We start from the raw sequence: 24,481 nt of genomic DNA on the forward strand, positions 1-24,481 counted from the left end.
TAATGAGACTGACACAGTTCTCTCTATTCCTCCCTGCTCTCGCCTTCCAGAGCAGCAAATTATCAAATATTAATGGGCAGCATGGTTGCTCTAATACTGTTCATATCTCCACTGTGCAGTCCGAAATCTCCTCGGAACTGCAGCAAGTTGTCCCTGCAAAGCACCAACATCGCAGCTCCTGTTAAACAGTGAAACGTGGTAGTTGTGCATCATACCTTTCAGTGTTTATTTCACCGTCGTTACTACAAAACGTTCAGCAAGACTCTTTCATAACAGGAACGCAGATTTGTCTCATGCCCTCGGAGCCCACTCGCAAATTCTTGTGAAATGCAGTATGTTTTTAGTAGGTCAGGATGTTTGCCTCACCCACTCCAACTTCTCCTGACACACTTAAATTTCAAGCAGCGGGACACTGTGTGAAGGACAGAACACACTGATGAATTAGGTTAATTGAAATGGCTCTACTTAAATCACCCGAGAGAAGAGAACCTGAATAATGCCATTAAATGATGCAAGATCTAATGTGTAAAGGGACAGACATGCAATCTTGATATGATTTATAACTGTGATATAAAATAAAATAAAGATACAGTTTCAGGGATTTGGCCCTTACCTGCCTGTCCCTTTTTGTTTTTTTCTCCTCGTTTGCCTCCTGCCTCCCGCTTGTTTCCAAACACTGCTCTGAACATCGCTGATCTGTTGCTTCACTGTCTCCTGCCTGTGGAAAGGTTTATTACAATGAGACGAACACGTTATTCAAGCGACATGATAAGGTTAGTTATTTGTTCAACAGTAGAAACAAGCTGCTTTAATTGGTGTTTTTGGAGAACAAGACAACGAGTAATTTCTTCACATTTTCATCATTAGCACAAATTAGAAATGATTAACTCTACGTACCTGCTCTTAAGTGTTCTTGGATGCCTGCACGTCTTCTCCTAAACGCACACTGAGCGGATGGAGGAGCGTTTAAAGTGGCCGAGTCCAGTTCAGAAGTGCTGCACCTCGTCAGTCATCTCACAGTGTGAAGAGCCGTGCGCGCGAAATTCACGCGCTTGTTCCTCTTCTACGATGGTTTTTTTTTTTTTTATTCAAACAGTATATTTATAGCCCACTGCTGATGCTATAACACCCTAAATGATAATAATAGTAATTATTATTATTATAATATTATATATATATATTATTATTATTATTATTATTATAATTAAACGATATTGACTCCAATACTTTCCAACATTGGATAAAATACAATATATATATTTCTTTTTTTTATTCAAACATTCAAAATAGAAATCCCGAAACATCTTTCATCCCAAAAGCTTTTTTCCTTGAAACATTTTTCAAGTGACATTTTCTTAAAAGCTTTATGTGAAAAAATAATCTACGGACCAAAATAAAAATGATCCTGTGCACTTACTTGTATTATACGGTAATGAAAAAGAGACTATGGACACCTGGGGGTGACAGCGTGAACAACACTTCCCTTTTGGTCCTCAGGGGGGCGACAATGAGCCAGACCCGAACATATTTAAGCTGGCAGCTGATTCTCTCAGTCCCTTTCACCGACGTCACTGCAGAGAGGAGAACTCGCGAAAGAGGCAGCGCACTCTCGCTATTTAACGTTATAAGGAAAAGCCGTCGGCATGGGCTGTTGTAAGTACAGTAGCTTGTTTTCACATTGTTAGGTAACCGCTAAACGGCCGTTTTATGGTTGTTTTCAAATATAACGTTGCTAATGTGAACACGTGTTACATAAGTTAAGCTAACCGCTAACGTTAAGCTAACGTTACGTGGATATGCCAGTTTTGCAGCGTAACGGTAAACTCTCAACTAATAAATATTAGCTAACGTCAATCCTCCAGGACGTTAAACAAATGTTTTCAGGGTTTTACATTATTAAATGTGTTGGTTGCTTTTTCGGATGGTGAAACGTTTCAACCACGTGTCGTAAAAACGTTTAGCATAGCACTGGAATAGCCCAATTGCGACGATGCTCTATTAATGCTAATTAGCCAGCTTTATTTAACATTAGTCAAATGTTTCAACGTGGTTTTGGGGAGTAACTGAGAAATGTGTCATTGTTCATGTTGACCAATGTTCCTGTGGTCGTATTTAAGTTACCAGTTTGAGTGCGAGCCTTGTAGTTTGTTAGCTGACGTCATGGGTAACTGGATTTGATTTCACTTAACTTCAACGTTTCCCTGTTTAGAATAGTCTTACCAACCGGTGTTTAGTAACACAAAACTAGTTTCTATTCTATTAACGACTGATTGCCCTATTTGGAATTAAATAATGCACATGCATCAGTCTATATAAAGGCCTCTATGTAGAATATCAATATATTTTTTCTCTCCAGCAGATCAGATGCTGTTTGGACCCCTGTCTGAACCGGATGGAGGCTGAGGGCTTGTGAAAGCCGCCAAGGCCGTATAATGACTAAAGAAATGTGTCCGAGAAGAGCCCAAAGATGAGGAGGGCTGCCATCTGAATGTGCGAAAAGTATGTTTCTCATTGCGGCGACTGTTTAAACTGTCGCTCGGTCACAAGCTGCATCTTTGACAGCCTGGGCTCTCTGATGTGAGAGACCCTGGGTTTTAATATTTCAGATGCAATATTAAATGTCCCTGCGCTTTCTGCTCGCCTTATTTCCATGGCGTCTCGGATTGAATGTGGGAGGATAAACTCAAAATGTCACGTTTGTAAAAAAAAAGCTATTTAAGAGATCTGGATGTAATTGTTTTTTTCCCTTTTCCAGGCTTTGAGGCTTAAAGTCGACTCATCAGAAGAGATGTTGGTCTTGTCAGTTGATGCTTTGCAGGTGAGCCGTTGTTAGGTTGGTCTTACTGTAGTCAATCGCTGGAGGCAGTACATTTTAACGGCTTTGACCTTTACTTGCACTGATGCGGCTTCTAATTTTCTTATTCGTCTTGCAGGTCAAAACGGCAAACACCTGAATGAGAGACAGGTTGAGCTTCGGGTTTCTCGTCTCTGAAATGGACCATTAGCATTAATGGTTCCAGACCGTATGAGTCGCTTCAATGGGAAGAGGAAATTGTATTTGTCTAAAACTACAATAAAGACTTGATTTTTAGCCTTGTGTGCCGATTTCTTTACTAAACCATTTCTTTTCAACTTCCTGGTTTACATTTTGATTTCACATTTTGAAAGGCCTGAGCTGGAAGATATTAGATGTCAATGGAAGATATTGTGTGTAGGAAATGGGATAAAAGATACCCAAGCCATTTACTTGTTACGGCAACGCACCTTAATGGTGCAGTGGTTTGAATCATGTAGTGCGGAGGTGCTTAGATTTCTACCTGCATATTTAACCGCTCCGCTGTCGGACATACCTGTGAATGGTTCAAAGAGGTCAAATTGATTGTATGGTGTCATTGATCTAGTATAGACTTGCTTTAATTTTTTTTTTTAGAAAAACCTTTATTGCACTATTTATTCCTCTTAAAAACGGTGCAGATGTGAGATGATGCATTAAGCAAACATGTAGGAAGACCTGCAGCAGCAATGTGTCTTCAGGTAAAATAACAGGACTTCCCCAGCACATGTCAGGTGTGCGATGGGAACTACTTGTCACTAAAAATAAAATGCAAGCAGCTACATTCCTAAATGCAATGTTTGCAAAATGCTATGAACCTCTGATGAAACCAATGTCATAGACTGAGGCCTCAATGGATAATACTTGAATTAATGTCCATGTCTCCTACAAAATAACCAGCTGCAACAATGGCATTGTTGCTTTGGCCTGATGACTGGAAATCCAGAGGCCAACACAGACCACACCTATCAAAATAAGATGGAGGTGCATCAGGCTCTATTCGTCAGTCTTTTCATCGCCTTGGTAATGTCTGTATTCTGGTTTGAGCTCCCAGGTGTTCTTGTGTGTTCCCTTCACATTGTAGATGCCAATGTCACGCAGGATTTCCTTCAGGTAAGTCTGAAAAAAATATAGGAGAATGAATATTCTCCATGAATCAGTCATTTAATCAACAATTTGGATCAGAATGATTAAAGAGCACTGGACTGAGTCCATATTGACATGTTGCCCCCAAACACGCATCTTACCACAGGCTGTTTGGTGATTTCCACCAGGTCTTTGATGTTGTAGTACTGATGCTTTTCAAAAGCAGAGAACAGCATGTCCAACACCTGCTGTTTGTCTGCTCTTGCTCTCTTGCCCTCTTCCTTTTTTTTCCGCTCGTATTCCAGCTGTGGCCAACAGTAAAAGAGGCGCAGGTCAGGATATGCATTTAGGATGACACTGTACAGCCATGCCAAGAATACTAAAGGTTTTTCAACTCTTCAGTAACCAGTAATGAACTTTTAATTTCATGTGCTTATAAGTTTATGGTGAAGCATCAATGAACTATGTTATGTGCAGTTATGTGGAGAATGGAACATGTCGAAAAAAGACAAAGATGAATGTAGAGGAGTAATATCTCACATTGTACGTATGGTTGGCCACTGGTTTGTAGTTGCAGGTGACAACCTTATCCAGCTGTTGTGACAGCCTGACCGGCTTAGCCAACTCTTCAATTTGCAACCTGTTGGGACAATGACAATTACTCATACACGACACACACTGTGTACACGTGGAAAAAAAACAATCACCTGTATGACACAATGCAGTGTGTTACCAAGGTCATGTTATTTAACTCGGTTGTGTGGTTATAAATAATAAATATCAGTCTACAAAGATCAAATCAACCTTTTTAAACAGGAATTATATATTTTTTCAAATGGTTATAGCATACTAATATTTAACACAATTTTCCAGAATGCACACCTCTTAAGCCTCATGTAGCTTTCACTGACTGCAGGTCTGCACTCCGCCCTCTGCACTACCACTCCCTCCAGGGCGATTTTATCTGAAAGAGATGACTAGTTGTGAACGGTTGTTAACAGCAAACAAACACTTGCATTTTTAGTGCATGTTTACGTCTCCAGTACGAAGGGTCATCGGTTCCATGTTGCTAGCGGAGAGGTGATGAAAGCGGACCCTGAACGATTAACTGGATGATGTGTTGTGAGCAACAGCAAGAAGATACACTATATGTTTGTGATGTTCATTCAGTCCAGGCTCCCTCCCACAGTTGGAAGGACAATGTACGAGCACACAAAGCGCTGGAAAACTCCACAATTGTGCTTTAATCACAAAGATACCAAAACTCCTCTCACCATAATGTGAACGTAACAAACCACCCAAACACCCTCTCTCTCTGCTATTACTATTACTCAGCCCACAGTTTACTTTAATCCAGTCCATTTGTTGTCTTTGCTTCAGCAAAAAGCCCCCAATGTCCGTACAGTGGACCCTGTCTCTGTAAATGCATTTGTTCATTCATCTTCTACACCTCTACCAACCTGGACTGGTCCTCATTCAATGGCGGGGCTGACATACGACCAACCTTTCACTCTCCCATCCGGGGAATGGAGGCACCAGTGAACCTCCTCCCACGTCTTTGGAGTACCCGGAGACCCGGAGAACATGCAGACTCTACACAGAAAGCCCGGGACTTTTGGGCCACCCCTCTCTGTAAATCATTCTTATATCAAATAACCTCTTTGTCTTTCACTTTTCCCCAGAGGCTGTTACAGGTGGGTTAAAGCTGCCGACTGGTGTGCTCAGAAAGGAGGTCACACTGTCCAAGTATGTATTCATATGTCGTCTACAAGCTTACTTGTGTTTATGAGAGATGTTTGGGTTATGTACCATTGTTCTGTGCTTTCATTACGTAATCAGTATAAATGACTATAACGATTATGCTATGCAAATAAACTAATCCGTAAAAGTCACTTAGTAGTTTGGCCTTCAGCTCTAGAAGTATTACTGATCCTAATCTACTTAAATATTAAGAAGGGGAGGAATTTGGAAGTTCTCAAGTTATTACACACCTCGCCGAAATCCAAACGTATTAAGGTCCCAAAAGGCTTTTCCCCCCAGTATTTCTCAAGGAAGCTTCCTCATGCACAGAATAGATCACAACTGACATTTAGAAACATTCAAGAAATTAATTCTCTTCCAATCAGGACGGTGCAAACAAAGTGAAAAACCTTCCTAAAAATGGTGCAATTCGTGCTCAAAAAGAGAAGACTTCTGTGTGTTCTTGCTCTGAGGCAAGTTTTGGCAACACCCCATTCACCTTCCAAAGCATGTGCAAGGGTTGCTATTGCGACACGCCCACTTTTTAGCAAAAATGAACAGACGCTCTTTGTGTCTGGGTCCCAGTGTTGCAACTTAGTCACTCGCTGGCGAAACGTAGGACTCACCTGGACCTGCCCCCGAAACTGAGCTGCTGCCATCAGATCTTTCTTCTGACTGGCCTACAGGAAGGGAGGGAGGGTTGGTAAACAGGAAAATAGAGGGGATGGAAGACGGAGGGAGAATGGGGTCGAACAACAAGAACCACAACCAGGGTTTAGTTGCACACCAAGCAGTTTTATCACACGCGTGTGGATAAGCGAAGCAAGCATGCCCTCGCAAGAAAAGCGAGCACGGATCCAACCACAAACACACATCCATGACAGGGCTGCGCAAATCCTGACCCCGAAGCAGAATGCCTTCTCACATGAGAACGTGGTATATTACCAAAGCGACAATAAAAAGGACACAAACACTTAATTGACATTTAGATAACGCTGCGGTAGTTATCCCTCTTAGTCTTTTTTGGTAATGTAGTGAATTTAATTAGATATGATGTATTACAATTTTACTTAGGTTGTGATTGAAAAAAACTCACACGCACAAAGTAAATCTTTCACGCACAAAGTAAATCTTTCACACACAAAGTAAATCTTTTACACTCAAAGTAAATCTTTTACACTGAAGTCTCTTATGCACAAAGTAAATCTCTGACGTACAAAGTATATCAGCACATAAGAGGCTTTTATGAACGCAAGCTCAGCTGTGTTTCCTCAAAAACTGCGTAAGGGGGGGTACCACCCGCCGTCTACAATTGTCCCCTCCTCGCTGCTCACGGCAGTCCCGTCCCAAGACCTGCGTGCACACAGACACGGGGGTGCATACACGGACGTGTGCACAGAGAGCCCCCCTCCCTCGGGGCAATGAAGTGCGTCGATACTGATGATCTCTAAATGGAGCCGTGGTGCCTGATCACCAATCTAGTCTACTGGGATGATTGACACACAGATCACCCTGGATAGAAGACAGATCCCCATTGCTGTTTTCCGTAGAGTTTTCTTATGCATACTCTGACTGTGGACAACTTCACACTCTTGGTAAAATGCACGCACAGAGACAAGCAGGGCAGGCAAGGGAAAGACTAAGCAGGACGGGCGCCATTGACACCAGATCACACGGAACTCACCTCAGGGCTCGACACACGGATCGTTCACATCACTGGGCATTTTACTTATGTTCTGTGATGCGTGTCTCGTCTTGCAACAGATGCCCACAAGGCAAAAACACTCAGCATCCTTCGACGGGGCTCAGGATTAAAAACGGAAACTCACCCGATGAATTCTCTGTGAAGACCGCCAGCGTCTGACCCCCCACTGTCTGCATGGTGAACGGATGCTCACGAGGCGCCGACACAGACTTGTCCTCGATGCCCTCGATCACGGTCAGCTCTTCATTCAGAGTGAAAGACACCTGTGAAGAGCAGTGTCCTCCACAGTTAAGACACTCAGTCCGGGCATCTTGTACATTAAATCATCAATCAGCTTCAGGAGAATCTTTTAGTGGATTGCAGATAGTTATTTACTGTTTTTAGCCTTATAAGCTGATTCATATTTAGTCTAAACCTATGTATTGTTGTGATATCTCAGGAAGATAAATACATGAATGATTATGTCATAACGAGTTTCCAGCATCACTTGCCTCTGCTTTTCCTTGGTTTCCTTTCCTTGGAGATCCACAAAATGAGAACATTAGAAAGCATTCATTAGCAGGAATAACGAAGCATTACATTTCATTTGTACGATTCAATGTACGAGTATTGTAATAGTAGAATAGCACAAACATTACTAGTAATGTTTATTACTATTACATTATTATTACGATCGGTTCACCTTCCAAATAATATCCCTTATTATATTTAAACTCAGAGGCACACAGGGTCAGGTAAACGCGGCAGGCTTCTGCTCGTTCAGAGACGTTTCACCTACTTGGAAATTCGGAGTTTCCCGACCTCTCCTCTGCCGGTCGCTTTCGCCCATTGCTGAGAGAGATATTTGGGTACCTGCATGAAGAGACATGGGTAACGGGTACAACCTTATCTTACGGGGACTGGTTTCAGCGTTTCAGGGTCAACCTAAATGTAAGAGCTGTCCATTTCATACGTGGCCAACGCGGGTTACTGCGAGGAGTAGTTGAGACCAGTTGGCTGCAACGTTAAGTTAGCTAACGTTAACCAACAATGCTTCATTCGACCAATGCTAAGCTACATCATACTAGCATTGGGTCGGTTTGTTATGTAACGATACGCACCTTTACAAGCCATACACCCGTGTTCTGCTTTGCCCCAGTTAAATCTACTTCTCCTTTCTCTGACATGCTTTAAAATGATGTTTCTGGTAGTTTAAACGTTGCTAGGCTGCATTAGACTGTAGTTAGACTGTAGTTAACGCACACCACGCGCATGCGTATGCGATATTACGAAAGTACGGCGAGCCTGAAGCTTCATATCAGTGTGCGCGTTCTTTATCCACATATGTGAACGTTTCTAGAAATGCACGGACAAGAATGAAACAAAAAGGTTTGAACACATTTAATGAACCTAAAAAAAATATGCAAAAATGTTTATTTATTGAGTTTTCAACATGATACATTTTACGCAAATCTATACAGTACAACATTTTTAAAGTATGAAATTTATTTCAGCATTGCTTTCCCCCCAGAAGACTAGACGTGTCTACTGCAAAAATGATACAAGCTCCACTGGCTGCTGCTTTATAACAGCTTGAATCGGTTTGAAAGCTTTCCGCCAAGTTGGTGTCATTTACTCCTACAAATTGCCATTTCTTGAATATACTTTTTGGTGCAGTTAAGCTGAATAGTACTCCCCCTTTTTTGTAACAAAGGAATCCCTACAAACAGTCCATATTTTTACAAAACCTCAACGTCTAATAAATGGCACATTGTCAAGCATATTGACAATGTCACAGGAACATTCGGTCGCTGCTGTGGGAGAATCGCGTGTTCAGTTCCTGAGATTTCTTCAACAGCCGCTGCTTCTGTGCTTCATCAAAGCGATTGACCTGCAGGTCTTCCTCCCGATCAAATGCTCTCCTCTCTACTGGTTTGTCAGCCTTCTCCTTTGCTTTTTCCTTGATCTTCTTTGTGTGCATACTCACCAGAGACTCAGCACGTTTAGACTCCTGATAACGTGGGGCGGATGGAGAAACTTTAGTCCGGTTTAATGGCATCCATTGCATCTGGCATTAATTCAACATGGGGACAATACCACTTACGTTATACTTTGACACTTTTTTGGCCATTTCCACATCCTTTTGGGAGATTTGTGGGACGTCTTCTACCTCCTCCTCACCCTTCTTCTTTTTCTCAAGGCGTTCCTATGGTTCAAGAATAAACCAATGAAATGCAAGAAGGAAATACATAATCCACAAAGAAGAAGCTATTTCGCATTCAATACCTCGATCTTGCGCTCCCTGTCTGCTGGCGTATCCGTCCAAATGGAGCGATCCTTGTTCTTCGGACCTGACTTCTTCTTGAAGGTTCGAGCCCCCAGGCCGATGTGCTGCAGTTCGGGTGGGAGCTCCGTCATCCACGTTTCCCTGGCCACCACCTCGGGAGTGTTCTGTTCACATGGAAATACATGCAGGGAAAAATTCCTATAGCGGAGGAGGAAAACTTTGAAAGATATAAAAGATTGAGAAACCCTTGGGCTGGATTATTTTGAAAATGGATGTTTTCTGTGCAGTTGGACTACTCCCTCTTTAAAAACCCTTCTGTATGCATTTAACTAAATGATAAGATGAGGACTCACGTCTCCCGTCAGCTTGTCTTTCATTCTGCGTGCTCTGCGCTCAAAGTCTAGGGCCACGGAGTCCTCGATAGGGCCTGTGGGCGGCATTGGCCCAATCACGTCCTCTTCCCCACTGCTGGAGGACTCCGCCTGGTACCCAGGGGGCAAGGCAGGCCCTGGAAAATCCTCTCCATCTTCATCATCGTCATCGTTTTCATATGCTGCCCTGCGAAACCCAGGAGGCAAGGCTGGTCCCAGCACGGGTGGCCTGAGGCAACACAATGCAGTTATAGCTCTCACACCTGGCTATTTATCTGCAACAGAAATAATCATTTTGCTGCTTACCTTTCTGGTGAACTTTGTTGTTTCCTGAACCCTGGTGGTAAGGCTGGTCCAAAAAACCCGTCATCTGCGGTTTCTTTTACCTTTGTGTTCTCCAACCTGTTAACAAAAAAAATATTCTAGAGTTTTGTTTGTCGAGGAATTCAGCTGTAGAACTTTACTCCATCAATGAACCTACTTTTCTGCAGATGTCCGTGCAGCGGTGTGTTTTGTTCTCGCTCTTTTGGTGGACACTTCCTGTTCACTGTCCTCCGAGGAGCTGGAAGGTCCTGCACGTTTATACCCGGGAGGCAAAGCAGGGCCAGAGACTAAAACAGAAGCAGGCAAATAACACGCACAACCATGGAAAGATCACCGAGATGCCGACCGTACATGTAATCCAAAGCGACTGTGGGATAGGATCCTACAACGTTACTTACATCCATCCTCATAATCAGAGTCTTCCTCGCGCTCTTCCTTTTTAAGCATCCGGGGTACAGCGGGTCCGATCGCTCTTTCCGACGACATGTTTAACACGGAAGACTCAAGTTCACGTTACTTACACTCACTCACGTAGTTTCACGTGGCCAATTTATGTTAAAAGGTTTTTATAATAAGAAAAGGCTGCCCCACAGACCAGAGAAACCTCGAAGCGCGAATTTGACCCTTTACCCCGGAAGTTAAACAGTATTCGAGATTAGAGAGAGTAGTCAAGTTAGGAAAATAATGAACAGTTGTTGTACTGCCAGAATAAAAGTATAAGACATAAAATGTACTCGTATTTGATACACAGATTTTATTTTGAAGGCAGAGGAAGAACCTTTGGATCTTTATTATTTTAGGATACGCCAGTATTGTGTCGTAGCAACATCATACTGCCCATCTTTGTGGACATTCATGAAGACATCGTGCGAATTATGAAGTCATGTTTTCAAAGAAATTGCCTCTTTAAGAATTTGTAAAATGGGTAAAAAAGATCGAGGAGACCGGGGTGAGTTTCTTGATGCTGGATATGGTTTCACCCGCACAGTGGTTATTAGCTATCCATGGCGAGCTGAGAGAGGAGGTTATCGTGTATTGAAACACATGCGTTAGTCATGTGCACGTTTTGTTGAATGTCTCCTTTAGTTATGCGTTGTTAAATAATAAGTTGTAGTGAAACTGTAATTGAGCCTGAGCGCTCTCGTGGCAAAAACTAGCAAAAGGACATAACTCATGTAGCAAAAAAAGAAGATGTTATCCCTGGGTTTTAAAAAGAGTGCTTACGTTAAATACAGTGCCAGGAGTGTGATAAAATCCTTAAACAAGATAAATTACATCAATACATTCTGTTCTCTGCCATTTGTGCACCTAAACTGCCATTTTCTTCCAACTCATGTGTGTGGTCTTACAGAGAAGAAGTCCAAAAAGCGTTTCTATGAGGAGGAGGAAGAGGAAGAAGATGTAGTGGGAGGCGAGTCTCAGGAGGCCATACCTGCTGCTGCAGGGAAACAGGTGGATGAGTCCAGTACCAAACTGGATGAATATGGCGCCAAAGACTACCGGGTTCAGATGCTGTTAAAGAATGATCACTCTTCACGGCCCCTCTGGGTGGTAAGATGTGCTCGGGTGTTTGACTTCCTCACTTGAGACGGTTTACTGCTTTAAAAGTGTGAAGTCATTATAGCATTTAAAGGATTCTCTTTGTTTTCCCTTGTGCTCTCCTCCAGGCGCCAGATGGACACATCTTCCTGGAAGCCTTCTCGCCTGTGTATAAGTACGCCCAGGATTTCATGGTGGCCATTGCCGAGCCAGTGTGCAGGCCCAACCACGTCCACGAGTACAAGCTGACAGCCTATTCCCTGTATGCAGCTGTCAGTGTGGGACTGCAAACCTCTGATATTGTAGAATACCTGCAGAAACTCAGCAAGACATCTGTGCCGGATGGAATCGTGCAGTTCATTAAGGTCTGAATGACAGAGTCTCGGCACAGGAGAGGGAGATTTCCAAACATATTATTATCAATGCCACATGTGCAAATTTGGTTATTTAGTCGTTGCATCTGACTCCTTTCCTTCTCTCAGCTCTGCACGATGAGCTATGGCAAAGTCAAGCTGGTGCTTAAGCACAACAGGTAAAATCAGTTCAGCAACCGCTCCCTGTGCCTTGACATAATTCTTCATCCCGTCGGTGCTCTCCTTAAACTGGCCCCGCTGTCAACATTCAGGTACTTTGTTGAGAGCGCCTTCCCCGACGTGATCCAGCGGCTTCTTCAGGACTCCGTGATCCGTGAATGTCGTCTCCGCACTGCAGACGGAACCGACGCGGAGCTCATCACTGAAGTCATCCAGAGCAAGTCGGCGGTATGCCATCCAAAAGCTTTGCAAAGTTATTTATTACTGTTTTAGTTAAAACATGTTTATGTTTAATACTCAATAACAGGTGAAGATAAAGAAGCAAAGATTAAAAACTTTTAACCAAATCCTCCACCAAAGGATATTTACCATGACGATTATTGGTGTGACATTTAGAAATATGTGTGATGTAATGTTGCCTTGGGATGTGCTGTACTCCACAGGTTAAACCGGGGTGTAATATGGGATTGTGCACACATTAGAACGACATAGTATTAAAGCATGTCATGTTTTGAAATGATCACTATACAAGTTGAAACTCTTGTCCTGGTCGTACACTTGAAAATCTCCCTTTGTGTCTCCCAAAAGATTTCCAAGTCCATTGAAGAAAAGGGGGCTGCTTCTACCTCACAGCAGCCCAGCGATGGACCACCTTCCACCCAGCAGGTCCCTGATGACATCTTCAGCTACTATGAGCAGATGGATAAAGAAGAAGAGGAGGAGGAAGAGACTCAAACTGTGTCTTGTGAGATTCGCCAGGTGGACTTTAGATTTCCTCTCTTTACCAGTTCACTACATTTTACGTCACTGCTGGTATATACTAGGTCTACATTTTGTGGCTTCATTTCAGAATGAAGGACAGTGTTTACAATCCAATTTCTGTGCCGCAATCGGCTCTTCCCTGATCGGGTTGTAGGAGATGATCGAAGACCTGCAGAAGCGCTGCATTCAGCTGGAGTACCCCCTCCTGGCCGAGTACGACTTTCGGAACGACACGGTCAACCCCGACATCAACATAGACCTGAAGCCCACCGCTGTGCTGCGACCCTACCAGGAAAAGAGTTTGCGCAAGATGTTCGGCAACGGCCGTGCTCGCTCTGGGGTCATCGTACTGCCCTGCGGTGAGACACCTGCTTCGCTGCAGTCGATGAAGGGCAGAGCAACGAGTGACAAAACAAAAAGGACACGGCCAGAGCACTTTTTGATGCAATTCTAATACATTCCAGAAATGGAAAAATGGTAGAACTTGAATGTGAAATTTGAACATATAGCATATCTGCTTGGCCCATAAGAAACAAGGGATAGACTCCTGAGCTTGCTTTATGTTGGCCGTGCACCTTCAACCCAAAGTATGTGAAAAGCCTGTATGTCTGAATGTTTTGCTTTCCAGGAGCGGGCAAATCTCTGGTTGGCGTGACAGCGGCGTGCACGGTGCGCAAACGCTGCCTGGTGTTGGGGAACTCCTCCGTGTCAGTGGAGCAGTGGAAGGCCCAGTTCAAGATGTGGTCCACCATTGATGACTCTCAGATCTGCCGCTTCACCTCGGACGCCAAGGACAAGCCCATCGGCTGCTCAGTGGCCATCAGCACCTACTCTATGCTGGGTCACACCACCAAGCGCTCCTGGGAGGCAGAGAGAGTCATGGAGTGGATGCGGAGCCAGGAGTGGGGACTCATTATCCTGGATGAGGTGCACACTATCCCCGGTGAGCTGTGATAGGACATTGGTTTAAAAAACAATGCAACGTGGACGCCGTTATGCAAAGTGCATTTCAAAGTAATAGTTTGGGATACAATAGAATTTCGGCATCTAAAATAGTAGCATTAATCTAAATGTTAACTTAATGAGTGTGTGCTTTCTCTGTAGCCAAGATGTTTCGTCGGGTTCTGACCATTGTCCAGGCACATTGCAAAATGGGGCTCACTGCCACACTGGTCAGGGAAGACGACAAGATTGTAGACCTGAACTTCCTAATTGGACCTAAACTATTTGAGGCCAACTGGATGGAGCTACAGAACAATGGCTACATTGCCAAAGTCCAGTGTGCCGAGGTGAGTCAAGTATAATACATTTAGCTTAATGGAAAAGCATATCATGTTTATTACTAGTCAGTGTGGATTGAGTTGTTGCCTCTATGTGGACTTTGTAACTTGTTAAAAGTTGATTATCAAAAGTGATTATCTGGGTGGGCAAGGTGCAAAAATTTAATAATATGTTGTAGTAAACTGCTGTGCTGTCTGCCTGGGAGATGGCTAGACTGAATAATAAGTAACGTCGAGGAACAAAGAGGTATCCTAAAGTGGAAGTTTTATAACCCTTCCTGTAACATGATTCGATAATATTGGACTATGGCTCTTTCATAAAGATGCAGTCAAGATTTAACATACCCTGAACATTGTGTTCCACACATTGCACCCATGTCCACATCAGGTGTGGTGCCCTATGTCCCCGGAGTTCTACAGAGAGTATGTGGCCATCAGGACAAAGAAGCGTATCCTGTTTTATACAATGAACCCAAATAAATTCCGCGCTTGCCAGTTTCTCATCCACTTCCACGAGCAGCGCAATGACAAGATTATGGTCTTTGCGGACAACGTGTTTGCCTTGAAGGAATACGCCATCCGCCTCAACAAGTCAGTTATTTTCAACACCATCAAAACTTCCAATATTTCAGTGAACTGCTTATTCAGATCCAAATTTTTTAGGCATTTAATTGGGTTTTTATTTATCCTGTCCTGTCCAGACCCTACATCTATGGTCCAACCTCTCAAGGGGAACGAATGCAGATTTTACAGAACTTCAAACACAACCCCAAGATCAACACCATCTTCATCTCCAAGGTAGACCAATACAATCGTTATTGATTTCCTCTATGTAGTAGGGACCATAGTCATTCAGCGTCGTGCCCCCTTCTAGACAGTAGACAGAACACCACTGTATAAGACATTTAATTAGATCCTAAAGGCTTACCCTATTTTTAAGGAATCTTATAAAAGAAAGAAACATGTCCTTCCATAAACAGGTTGGAGACACCTCATTTGACCTGCCAGAAGCCAATGTTCTGATCCAGATCTCCTCCCATGGTGGATCACGCAGACAGGAGGCCCAGAGGCTTGGCAGAGTGTTAAGAGCCAAAAAAGGTCAGTCTGTCAGCAAAAAACACTTGTATTCTCTGCCCATCCCTGAAATATGCTGATGTATCTTGTCTACCTCCACCTGTCCGCTTGTTTAGGAATGGTAGCAGAGGAGTACAACGCTTATTTCTACTCACTGGTGTCCCAGGACACACAGGAGATGGCTTACTCCACCAAAAGGCAGAGGTTCCTGGTGGACCAAGGTTACAGCTTTAAGGTTTGTTCAGCATTGCAGCAACATGTCATTGTCACACAATTTCACCTTATTCGCGTTGCAGCACAGTCGAGGGTCAAAAGAATATTCTGTTCACAGAGTAATTTACATAGGCAATGGACTCTATGCATTTGATTTAGAGGAATACACTCCATAGAAAATGCCTAGGTGTCTTTAATGTATACAAAAATGTCAAAAGTTTCTGCCTTGTACCATTTACAAATACCCTCTCTATGTTCCTTTTATTTCACAGGTGATCACAAAGTTGGCAGGTATGGAGGAAGAGGACTTAATGTTCTCCTCAAGAGATGAGCAACAGCAGCTGCTTCAGAAGGTTCTAGCGGCTTCAGACCTGGACGCCGAGGAGGAAGTAGTGGCCGGGGAAGTGGGCGGACGACCTCAGGTGAGGAATACTGCTTAACCTGGACTCAGAAAGCACACGCTCTTTACTTCCTCTCCTTTTTGTGCTATTATATAATAACAATATTCTTCCCCCTCCTTCCTAATCAGTTCTCAAGACGGACAGGAACCATGAGCTCCATGTCCGGTGCAGATGACACGGTCTACATGGAATATCATAGTCGAGGCAGCAAAGCCTCTGCATTGGGCAAGGGCATTCATCCACTGTTCAAGCGCTTCAGAAAGTAGAAGCACTGCCTCACACGCCGGCACCTCAAGACTTACTCCGTTCCAACAAGTGTGGGCGCAATAATGATGGATATGGACCGGAGAATGAAGGCCATGTGAAGTTAGCCCTACGTGGAATAAGCCTTTAATTTGTGCAGAAAACCTTTTGATCTTGGTTTGGCTACTAGACAGCGAAATGTACCCAATTTAATCCAGGCATAAGCCGATCACAATAATCTGTTCCTGATGTTTAATTCTTTCAGAATATACCGTATGTGAAAAGAATAAAAGCTCTTTTTCATGCATGCTTTTGCAAGAAGCTGAAATGAATGTTAATCTGTAATTCCTGGTCTGGGGTTCGGGATCCTGGAACCTGTTTTTTTTTTTTCATTAATTTTCATTTTCATCATTTGTCTCATTTTCTGTGAAGAACATATACAGCGGGTGAAATAAGTATTGAACACGTCATCATTTTTCTCAGTAAATATATTTCCAAAGAAGCTATTGACATGATATTTTCACCAGATGATAACCACCCAAGTAATACATACAAAGAAACCAAAACAAAGAAGTTTAGAAATAAAGTAATGTGTAATAATGTGAAATGACACAAGGAAAAAGTTTTGAACACGCTTACTGATATTTATTCAATACTTTGTACAAAATCCTTTGTTGGTAATGACAGCTTCAAGGCGTCTCCTGTCTGGAGAAACTATTCGCATGCATTGCTCTGGTGGGATTTTGGCCCATTCTTCCACACAGTCTTCAAATCTTGAAGGTTCCGTGGGCCTCTTCTATGAATCTATTGATCTTCAGGTCTTTCCATAGATTTTCAATGGGATTTTAGTCAGGTGATTGGCCATTCTAGCAGCTTTATTTTCTTTCTTTGAAACCAGTTGAGAGATTCCTTGGCTGTGTGTTTGGGATCATTGTTTTGCTGAAATGTCCACCCTTGTTTCATCTTCATCATCCTGGTAGATGGCAGCAGATTTCCGTCAAGAATGCCTCTGCAAATTTGCCCATTCATCCTTCCTTCAATTATGTGAAGTTTGCCAGTGCATTACTTTGAGACAACAGTACCTACTAATTACAGGTCTTTTTGAAGCTCTCCACAAGTGGTCCTTGGCTCTTCTGACAAGGGTCTGGATTGCTTTTTAATTACTGGGAGTTTTCAGCTTTTGTCTTGGCTTTCCATACCTTTTTGCACCTCCCTTTCTTCATGTGTTCAATACTTTTTCCCTGTGTCATTTCACATGATTACACATAACTTTATTGCTGAACATTCTTGTTGTGGTTTATTTGTATGTATGTATTGCTTTGGTTGTTACCAACATTTGGTGAAACTTTCATGTTAATAGCTCCTTTGGAAATATATTTACTGAGAAAAATTGTGACGTGTTCAATACTTATTTCACCCGCTGTATCAGAACATATTTTTATCAACCAAAGTGTAAGCATCCCCCTCCGACCCACACATTTATATTACATACGCTGTCTTCAGGTCCACTGAATACAATTGTGGAAATTGTATTTCCTGTTTCCTTCCTGATGGAGGACCGCCTGATAAAAAAATCAGGGGGTGAGAGTTGTCGTGGAAATGTCTCAGGGACTAAGTGGACACAACATCACAAGCAACAATTGTTTTACATCGCACAAGCTGGGACAGGAGCTCCTGGAGAGGAAGCTGCACATGGTGGGCACAATGAGAAAAAACAGGCCTGAGCTTCACAATATTTACCATATTTGAGCTTCAAATGACTTCCAATTTGGATGAAGTAAAAACCCAAATGCAGGGGGTCTAACAGACCCACAACACCAGCTGAGTAACGCAAAATGAACACCATACAATGGTTAAGTAATCAGAATTATTAAGGTTTTATGTTGTACAGAGTTGTGTTTAGAAGACACAAAATAGAGGAACATTTAAAGTTAATAAATTTGACTGGGAAAACGCAATGAATCATTTGTCTCAGTCAGCAATTATAGAGACACTGAGACTAGATACACATGACGGTTTATTTTAATTCACATGAGAAAATAAAATGTAGCAGCAATAGTATTGTTTGCCATCCTTCTCTGCAACGTGTCTTCAGGAGACGTCACGTTATTTAAAGAACTGCCAAACTGGAGCCAATTTGTCAGAGTAAAGGTAAAATACACAGAGGATATGAGGAGATCTGATTCGCCTCCCACGGAAGCAGGGTTTAAACGAATTGCCAATTAAGCCACCATGGACAAATGCAGTCATGAGTTCATTGTTAAAAACCTACATTTGAGGATTTGACATCTATTAATTTAAGTGAGTTTTCAAAAGTTTAGCCTGAAATCTCGTACCTCCGTGAGTTTATTTTTCTTCGTAATCTTCTCAATCTCGATGTGGATCGAGACAACATAAGCCAGGCTCTCCGGGGATTATACATTGTTCTTTGGATTCTGTTAACATCTTTCCTCGTGTTGATCCATTAACAGCCACTTGTTCCCCGTGCGTTGGCATACAGGATAATGGGTCGGCTGAGGTAAGTATGATTAGGTACATTATGTCGCAAACTTTTCCCATTGAAAGAATGAACCCAATCACTCATTGGGGGAAACGCCCACACCCGAAAAAAGAGGTATTTCTCCCTCCCCCTTTTTTTCCGGACATCCAATCCTCTTCCATTGCTGTGGTTGAACAAAAAACCTTTAAAAACCCTTCATGATACATTCTAGGCTAACATCACCTTCTCGTACAGAAAGGAGTGCATTGCGTGTGCCAGGGACATGCACTGGCAGAGGTGAACACTGACATTTTAAGACGTTGTGAATCATCTTTGGGGCATAAAATCACCGAAAAGTATCGAAATAATGGCCATCCTGAATACTTTAACGGCAACATGTTGGAAGAATGTTCTAGGAAACCGGATGAAGAAGCATCAGTTCTTCATTTTACGCGCCTTGCAGTCAGCAGCCAGCGAGGCTTCTGGGCTCTCTGCAGCTGGAGGAGAGGCCATGCCAGAAAGACTGATCACACCCTCAGATGTTGGTGAGAAAACCCGAATCATGACCCTAAACGAAATGCCCGGACCCAGCACCATGTCCAACTTGGTCGAGTTCCTGTGGAGAGACGGTTTCAGCCGAATCCATGAAATCCAGGTAACGTTGACTTTCTTTGTGCTTTGTCTCTTTTATTATGATGGATGAAGTCATTTCCGCGATGGAAGCAAGCCGATGTATTCTCAGCGTCAGCCAATTTTGCCACCTAGGCGTAAAATGGCACAAATAGTCGCGTAAAAGTGCCAGGAGTCAGATTCCCTCTGCTGGGTACGAGTTTTAACTGTAGTCTGAAAGCGAGTTTAATGCTACACTCATCATTCCATAACAGTGCATAGCAAATAATAATGTGGTACATCTCATTGATATTAGTATGTAGAGAAAAAGTTGCAAAAGAAAATCGCAACTGAAACAAACCTCAAACATCACATATATAAAAAAAAATATGGCCAAACTGGTAATAATGTTCTGTTTGATTTATCTATTACCCCTAATTAACCCAGCATGCAGACAAAGGTGCCGAAAATAAAAACTTGCGTCATTTTTTTATATCGCAATTTACAAATTTGCCTCGGGGGTACACATGTGGCATTCTCTCTCCCGGGATGGACAGACTACAATGGATGTCATGTGTACAGAATGAACCGTGAGCAGGCTTGTTAAATTCTTGACCGGTGGAGATTTCCAAAAAAACTGTTTTAACATTACAAAACTATTCCCTCCAAAAGAAACATGTGACTACTATTTTTTTGTGTCTCTACTGCTACATAGATGGAGCACCGGAAGAAGTTTGGCAAAATTTTCAAATCCCGTTTTGGGCCCCAGCTGGTGGTGTCTGTTGCTGACCGGGACCTGGTGGCTGAGGTGCTGAGGGCTGAGGGTGTGGCCCCTCAGAGGGCAAACATGGAGTCCTGGAAGGAGTACAGAGACCTGATCGGCAGTTCCACTGGCCTCATCTCCGCGTAAGTCCCCCTTCAACTGCTCATCAAATTTGGGATTTCTGTGTGCATGGATATAATGCAAAGCTTTGTGTCGGGGCTACATTTCCAGGGAGGGAGAAGATTGGCTGAAGATGCGGAGTGTGCTCAGGCAGCTCATCATGCGTCCCCGTGATGTAGCCGTCTTCTCCGACGACGTGAACAAAGTGGTGGATGACCTCATCAAGAGAGTTGGCATTCTGCGCACCCAGGAGCCCGATGGCGCCACTGTCCTCAATGTTAATGACCTATTCTTCAAATATGCCATGGAAGGTTTGTAAAGAGCCGTCCTTGTGGAGCGAGTTTGGGAATGAGTTGGAAAAAGGTGTCATTGAAACGGAAGATGCAGGTTAGGTTAGGTAACTGTTTTCTCAAACTCTGTCTCCGTCTTCCTTGCTGTAACAGGTGTGGCAGTCATTTTGTACGAGTCCCGATTAGGATGTCTGGAAAATGAAATTCCCCAGGAAACCCAAGACTACATTGGCGCTCTGCACCTCATGTTCAGCTCCTTCAAGACAACCATGTATGCAGGTGCCATCCCCAAGTGGCTCCGTCCTCTCATCCCCAAACCTTGGGAGGAGTTCTGTCTCTCTTGGGACGGCCTTTTCAAATTCAGTAAGTGTCGTCATATTGAGATCAAAGGGCGCAAAAAATATTTTTAAATCTACTTGTACGTGCCAGTGATGATTTTATATTAAAAGGGCATTCCACCAGTTAATGACTAAATTGAAGACGGGATATCCCGCTTTATGGTCCCTGGTAAGAGGCAGATTTCCAAAATAGGAGGACACCGTTTTTCAGACTTGACAAAGCTTCTACAGACCCCCAGAAAAAAAATCAACTTCAAGTTGACTCAGGAGCACTACTATAGTAATATTGGTACAATGATGTGCCCGTGCTTTTAAGGTAGTTGTCGACTTCTAAAAGGCAAATAATACGATTAATTTTTTTTGCATCATCTTAAACACAATTGAGCCTGAGAGATGCGTGAAGTACATCTTGACATGTTTATATAGAACTGCTTCCTCAAACAGCATTAAAACAGTTTTCAGGCTTTCTTTGTGGTACAACTCTGGTCTGGTTAACTACTACTAATCTAATCTAACTAACTAATCCACTAACTTTATCTTAATCTAACTAACTAATCTACTAACTTTAAACAAACAAAAAAAGCCTGGGCTTCAATGAAAAGGAATGTAGAGTTGCATATAAATCTCTACTGCTCTATTGTGGGAGTAGGGCCTCTCTACAGTTGTTTCTTTTTTCTTCTTCTATTTCCTTCTACCCCTGCCCCTTCCCCCACCCCGCTCCCTTCCATGTATCCCGAAACACTTTTTTGTGATCCCAGGCCGTTTTCACGTGAATAAGAGGCTTGCAGAGATCAAGGCGCAGCTGGAGCGGGGGGAGGAGGTGAAGGGGGGGCTGCTCACACACCTACTCGTTACCAAGGAGATGACCATGGAGGAGATCTACGCCAATTTAACGGAGATGCTGCTGGCCGGGGTTGACACGGTGTGTGTGTGTGTGTGTGTGTGTGTGTGTGTGTGTGTGTGTGTGTGTGTGTGTGTGTGTGTGTGTGTGTGTGTGTGTGTGTGTGTGTGTGTGTGTGTGTGTGTGTGTGTGTGTGTGTGTGTGTGTGTGTGTGTGTGTGTGTGTGTGTGTGTGTGTGTGTTTTAGTTTTATGTGCGAAGAGGGGCTTGAGGGGTGTAGAGATTATTTCGCTGAGGGCCTGTGTGTCTGCCTGCATATTTCAGTCTTGAGTTTCAAGGGTTGAGTTTCAGAGCAGTAAACCAGGGGGTTACGCAATATCCCTCTGACAAACGTGTTCTCACTCAGATTTAGTTTCTTCCACACAGCGCTTTTGTTTTTTTCCCTTTAGCCAGACACTGTTGTGTGTTGATACATTGGAACTTAATGAGATAGCAGTTTGCATCAGCGTGTATACAGGGGTTCTGTCAGAATAAGTATTTGTGTGGAAAGTTTTGTATATAATACTTTTTTTTGTGAGTCCTGCTTTTCATGTTTTTTTTTTTTTTATTCTCCAAGACATCCTTCACCCTGTCCTGGGCCAGCTACCTATTAGCACGTCACCCTCATATTCAGCAGCAAATCTTTACGGAAGTGAAGAGGACTCTGGGACCAGGAGCAGTCGCCACAGCCGATGATGTCACTCGTCTACCTCTCATCAGGGGTCTGGTCAAAGAGACACTCAGGTACAGACTAAAGGATAGTATTACTGGTGTCCTTTTTTCTTTCCCCCCCCCCCCCCCAATTATTTTGCACTCCGACTTTGGCAGAAGATGAATGTTTAGGGCTGTTGAATAACAGTCTTTGTGTGTCCCTCCCTGTGGGGCAGGCTTTTTCCAGTTCTCCCTGGCAACGGACGGATTACCCAGGATGACTTGGTGGTTGGCGGCTACTTCATTCCCAAAGGGGTAAGATGGGAACATGATTGAGGCCCAGTCCACTGGATGCCTGCATGTTAATGAAGAGAAAGCATGAAAAAACATCAGAGGCACCAGATACCTGATCTTGCATTACTCGCACATCTTGGCCTTCCCTTTGTAAAATCGTTCACATGTTGTCATAACCCTTTTTTTTCTCACTTTCTTAGACTCAGCTGGCCCTTTGTCACTACTCCACATCTTTTGAGGAAGAGAACTTTGCGAATGCTTTAGACTTCCGACCGGATCGCTGGATACGGAAAGATTCCACAGATCGCGTCGACAACTTTGGCTCAATTCCCTTCGGCTACGGCATTAGGAGCTGCATTGGCAAGAGAGTGGCAGAGTTAGAGATGCATCTGGCGCTCACAAGGGTAGGGGGAAGAAAAAAAACATGGCCACACACAATGTGTTTAACATTTTGAACAATATCCACGTGTATGAATGAAGTTATTATCTTGTGTCTTGCATACAACAGTACCCAGCCCTCATGGTTGGTCAAGATGCCGTGAATTTTTTCATTTATAATACTGAGGAAATCCTAGTTGATACAAATCCAAGGTTTCTCTTTCTTACCAGGTGTTTTATTACATTTTGTTAAATAATTGCATGGACAATTGACATTCTTTATTATAGTCTGTGTAATACCAAATACCTTTTACATTGCCAAAAAGCTCATGCACTCCCTGAATATTATTATTCTTTTTAGTCTGGCGATAAGTTCCCTGTGCTACTAAATGTTTGGCTTCAATATGACCGTAATCAAAGACTTGTGTACTCTGACTGACTTTTGTGTATTTGCTATCTGTGCAGCTCATTCAAAAGTTCCACATCTGCATGTCTCCTCTCACCGCCGATGTCAAGCCCAAAACCCACGGCCTGCTGTGCCCCGCCGCCCCCATCAACCTGCAGTTCATCGACCGGGATAACTAGACTGTAACTCCTAACTTCTTCTCTACTGTAGGTTTTTATTCCAAAGCAATGATCATTATTTGCTGTTTGACGTTATTTGTCGTACTGCGAATCTTTGCAGTTTGGCGTGTTCCTCCTTCCTGTGTTGTATTCAAAATTGTTATTGGAAAATGAACAATAGTCAATAACTGTATTATGTTGATGCACAGTCAAGCAGTTTCCTTTCTGTTTTTGAGAAAGCAATTCACTAAGAATATTGGTGTGTATGAATGTACTGAAGGTTTTTTTTTTATTATAAACGGGACATCATGTATATAATGAGCTTTCGTTTCACCAGTTTAGCTGATATTTTGATCTTATCGAGAGGGTTATTGAATTCATTTTACAAGAGGGAAGAGACCAGTTGTTTCTGCTATCATGCAGGATCACACTGGTTTATATGAAAGAAGCTTATTCTATAATCATCTGCTCTTCTATCTTTCACTGTGCTGTTTTTATAGTAGATCAAGTGAAACCAGGAAACCAATAAAGATTGAACATTTTTTTGAAACATGCTGTGTTATTATTTGTAGATCCACAATATTTTCAAAATGATCTGATTCAGAATTTTATCAAAGGTTGAGGTTTATAAAGCAAGGGCTTAATGTATTTTTTAAACTACACCCACACAAGCAGTGAAGTTCAGTGTATTCAACGTTTGGCCAGATCTGTTAAAAATGTCAGTTCACTCAAGGGCAACAGAACTG

The 24,481-nt window shown here is 42.9% G+C and overlaps 5 protein-coding genes and 1 long non-coding RNA gene across 8 annotated transcripts in view; 3 read left to right on the plus strand and 3 right to left on the minus strand.

Moving 5' to 3' along the window:
* Window positions 1-1,039, minus strand: part of LOC119196700 (protein TANC1-like) — a 29,114-nt gene extending 28,075 nt beyond the window's left edge. Inside the window, exons 1-2 of the mRNA XM_037452640.2 lie at window positions 898-1,039; window positions 614-718 (exon numbers count right to left, since the gene is read on the minus strand). Of these exons, the coding sequence (XP_037308537.2) occupies window positions 614-689 (76 nt within the window). The 5' untranslated portion in view covers window positions 690-718; window positions 898-1,039. The remainder of the gene's footprint in view (window positions 1-613; window positions 719-897) is intronic.
* Window positions 1,040-1,522: 483 nt separating this feature from the next.
* Window positions 1,523-3,091, plus strand: LOC119196741 (uncharacterized). 2 transcript variants are annotated; one of them, XR_005114334.2, is made up of 4 exons: window positions 1,523-1,653; window positions 2,357-2,499; window positions 2,756-2,818; window positions 2,934-3,091. It is a non-coding gene; the product is annotated as an uncharacterized LOC119196741 (long non-coding RNA). The 2 variants fall into 2 exon arrangements; XR_005114336.2 differs by having other exon boundaries at window positions 1,531-1,653; window positions 2,360-2,499.
* A 332-nt stretch (window positions 3,092-3,423) lies between these two features.
* LOC119196727 (general transcription factor IIF subunit 2-like) lies at window positions 3,424-8,637 on the minus strand. 2 transcript variants are annotated; one of them, XM_037452688.2, is made up of 9 exons: window positions 8,465-8,637; window positions 8,143-8,216; window positions 7,856-7,880; window positions 7,489-7,627; window positions 6,286-6,339; window positions 4,802-4,883; window positions 4,460-4,559; window positions 4,081-4,224; window positions 3,424-3,952 (listed from the first exon to the last, which is right to left on the minus strand). In XM_037452688.2, exons 1-9 carry the CDS (start codon window positions 8,528-8,530, stop codon window positions 3,830-3,832), a joined length of 807 nt encoding a protein of 268 aa, XP_037308585.2. In that variant the 5' UTR covers window positions 8,531-8,637; the 3' UTR covers window positions 3,424-3,829. The 2 variants fall into 2 exon arrangements, with proteins under 2 accessions (XP_037308585.2, XP_037308593.1); XM_037452696.2 differs by lacking the exon at window positions 6,286-6,339.
* Window positions 8,638-8,817: 180 nt separating this feature from the next.
* On the minus strand, window positions 8,818-10,971 carry gpalpp1 (GPALPP motifs containing 1). The gene is made up of 7 exons (XM_037452676.2): window positions 10,724-10,971; window positions 10,483-10,612; window positions 10,308-10,403; window positions 9,984-10,230; window positions 9,630-9,794; window positions 9,448-9,549; window positions 8,818-9,354 (listed from the first exon to the last, which is right to left on the minus strand). The coding sequence occupies exons 1-7, from the start codon at window positions 10,809-10,811 to the stop codon at window positions 9,136-9,138; spliced, it is 1,047 nt and encodes a 348-aa protein (XP_037308573.2). The 5' UTR covers window positions 10,812-10,971; the 3' UTR covers window positions 8,818-9,135.
* Window positions 10,972-11,128: 157 nt separating this feature from the next.
* Window positions 11,129-16,677, plus strand: ercc3 (excision repair cross-complementation group 3). The gene is made up of 15 exons (XM_037453615.2): window positions 11,129-11,274; window positions 11,677-11,876; window positions 11,993-12,229; window positions 12,347-12,396; window positions 12,490-12,625; window positions 12,986-13,156; window positions 13,314-13,518; window positions 13,788-14,102; window positions 14,264-14,448; window positions 14,828-15,030; window positions 15,141-15,237; window positions 15,420-15,537; window positions 15,630-15,748; window positions 15,999-16,148; window positions 16,256-16,677. Exons 1-15 carry the CDS (start codon window positions 11,247-11,249, stop codon window positions 16,391-16,393), a joined length of 2,352 nt encoding a protein of 783 aa, XP_037309512.2. The 5' UTR covers window positions 11,129-11,246; the 3' UTR covers window positions 16,394-16,677.
* A 2,357-nt stretch (window positions 16,678-19,034) lies between these two features.
* On the plus strand, window positions 19,035-24,285 carry LOC119227784 (cytochrome P450 27C1). Its single transcript, XM_062561716.1, has 9 exons — window positions 19,035-19,504; window positions 20,174-20,364; window positions 20,453-20,652; window positions 20,785-20,994; window positions 21,728-21,891; window positions 22,426-22,592; window positions 22,736-22,814; window positions 22,994-23,197; window positions 23,637-24,285. Exons 1-9 carry the CDS (start codon window positions 19,217-19,219, stop codon window positions 23,754-23,756), a joined length of 1,623 nt encoding a protein of 540 aa, XP_062417700.1. The 5' UTR covers window positions 19,035-19,216; the 3' UTR covers window positions 23,757-24,285.
* The last annotated feature ends 196 nt before the right edge of the window (window positions 24,286-24,481 follow it).

Source organism: Pungitius pungitius, chromosome 4, assembly GCF_949316345.1.
Source record: "Pungitius pungitius chromosome 4, fPunPun2.1, whole genome shotgun sequence".
Lineage (NCBI taxonomy): Eukaryota > Metazoa > Chordata > Actinopteri > Perciformes > Gasterosteidae > Pungitius > Pungitius pungitius.